General features: G+C 44.5%; 1 protein-coding gene across 1 annotated transcript in view; it reads left to right on the top strand.

The window, feature by feature from the left end:
• WDR88 (WD repeat domain 88) overlaps positions 1-1,160 on the top strand; it is a 77,748-nt gene that overhangs the window by 20,363 nt on the left and 56,225 nt on the right. Inside the window, exon 5 of the mRNA XM_011995277.1 lies at positions 416-554. Coding sequence (XP_011850667.1) covers positions 416-554 — 139 coding nt within the window. The remainder of the gene's footprint in view (positions 1-415; positions 555-1,160) is intronic.

The raw sequence follows: 1,160 nt of genomic DNA, 5'->3' as shown, positions 1-1,160 counted from the left end.
AAAAAAAAAAAAAAAAAAAACCTTTCTTGTTAGTGCAAAGGTCAGTTTATATTCATTGTAAACATTTTTAGAAAGACAAGATAAACCAAGTTTTTATTTTATGACGATGATGACGATTTTTAGAGACAGGATCTTGCAAACTCTGTCACCCAGGCTGGAGTGCAGTGGTGCCATGGTAGCTCACTGCAGCTTCAAACTCAGATGATCCTCCTGCCACAGCCTCCCAAGTAGCTGGGACTACAGGCGAGCACAACCACACCTGGCTAATGATTTACTTTTGTAGAGATGGAGATCTTGCATGTTGCCCAGGCTGGTCTCAGGCTCCTGTTCTCAAGCGATCTTCCAGCACTGGGTTTACAGGTGCGACACACCACACCTGGCTTAAAACAACCTTTTGACTGTTGGCTCATTTCAGTGGAAGGTCAGGTATGATACCTTCATCGTCTCCTGTAAGTTTTCTCCTGATGGTAAATACGTGGTCTCAGGCTTCGACGTGGATCATGGAATCTGCATAATGGACGCTGAGAACATCACCACCGTTTCTGTCATCAAAGGTGAGGGTGTGCGGGCTCCCTGACTCTTCAGTCTGCCATAGGAATAGCCACTTGTCACTGACTGACAGTGACCTTCCATTGCTTTATTTGGTGAAACTGTAATGGTATGAAGCACATCATTAAAGCTGGGACACTAGGCTAGGTGCGGTGGCTGGGATGACACCTGTAATCCTAGCACTTTGAGAGGTTGCTTGAGCCTAGGAGTTTGAGACCAGCCTGGGCAACAGGGTGAAACCCTGTCCCTACCAAAAACAATACAAAAATTAGCCAGGTGTGATGGCGTGCACCTGTAGTCCCAGCTGCTTGGGAGGCTGAAGTGGGAGGATCACTTGAGCCCAGAGGTGGACGATGTAATGAGCTGAGATTGAGCCACTGGACTCCAGCCTGGGAGACAGAGTGAGACTCCATCTCAAACCAAAAAACAAAAAACACCCAAAACTGATCCTCTTCAGTTAATGCTTATCCATTCATTCAGTCTTGTGCTTTTAACAAATGACACAATGTTTGACTCCAACCTCATGTGGTCATTGAAGCCTAATCTTTTATTGAATAGAGGCTCAGCTTTCTTAACATTTTTACCTGTTTTTTTTTTTTTTTTTTTTTTTT

This window comes from Mandrillus leucophaeus, unplaced genomic scaffold (genome assembly GCF_000951045.1).
Source record: "Mandrillus leucophaeus isolate KB7577 unplaced genomic scaffold, Mleu.le_1.0 Scaffold48, whole genome shotgun sequence".
Lineage (NCBI taxonomy): Eukaryota > Metazoa > Chordata > Mammalia > Primates > Cercopithecidae > Mandrillus > Mandrillus leucophaeus.
Note: the sequence above shows the minus strand (reverse complement) of the source record. Positions and strands in the feature narration are given on the sequence as shown.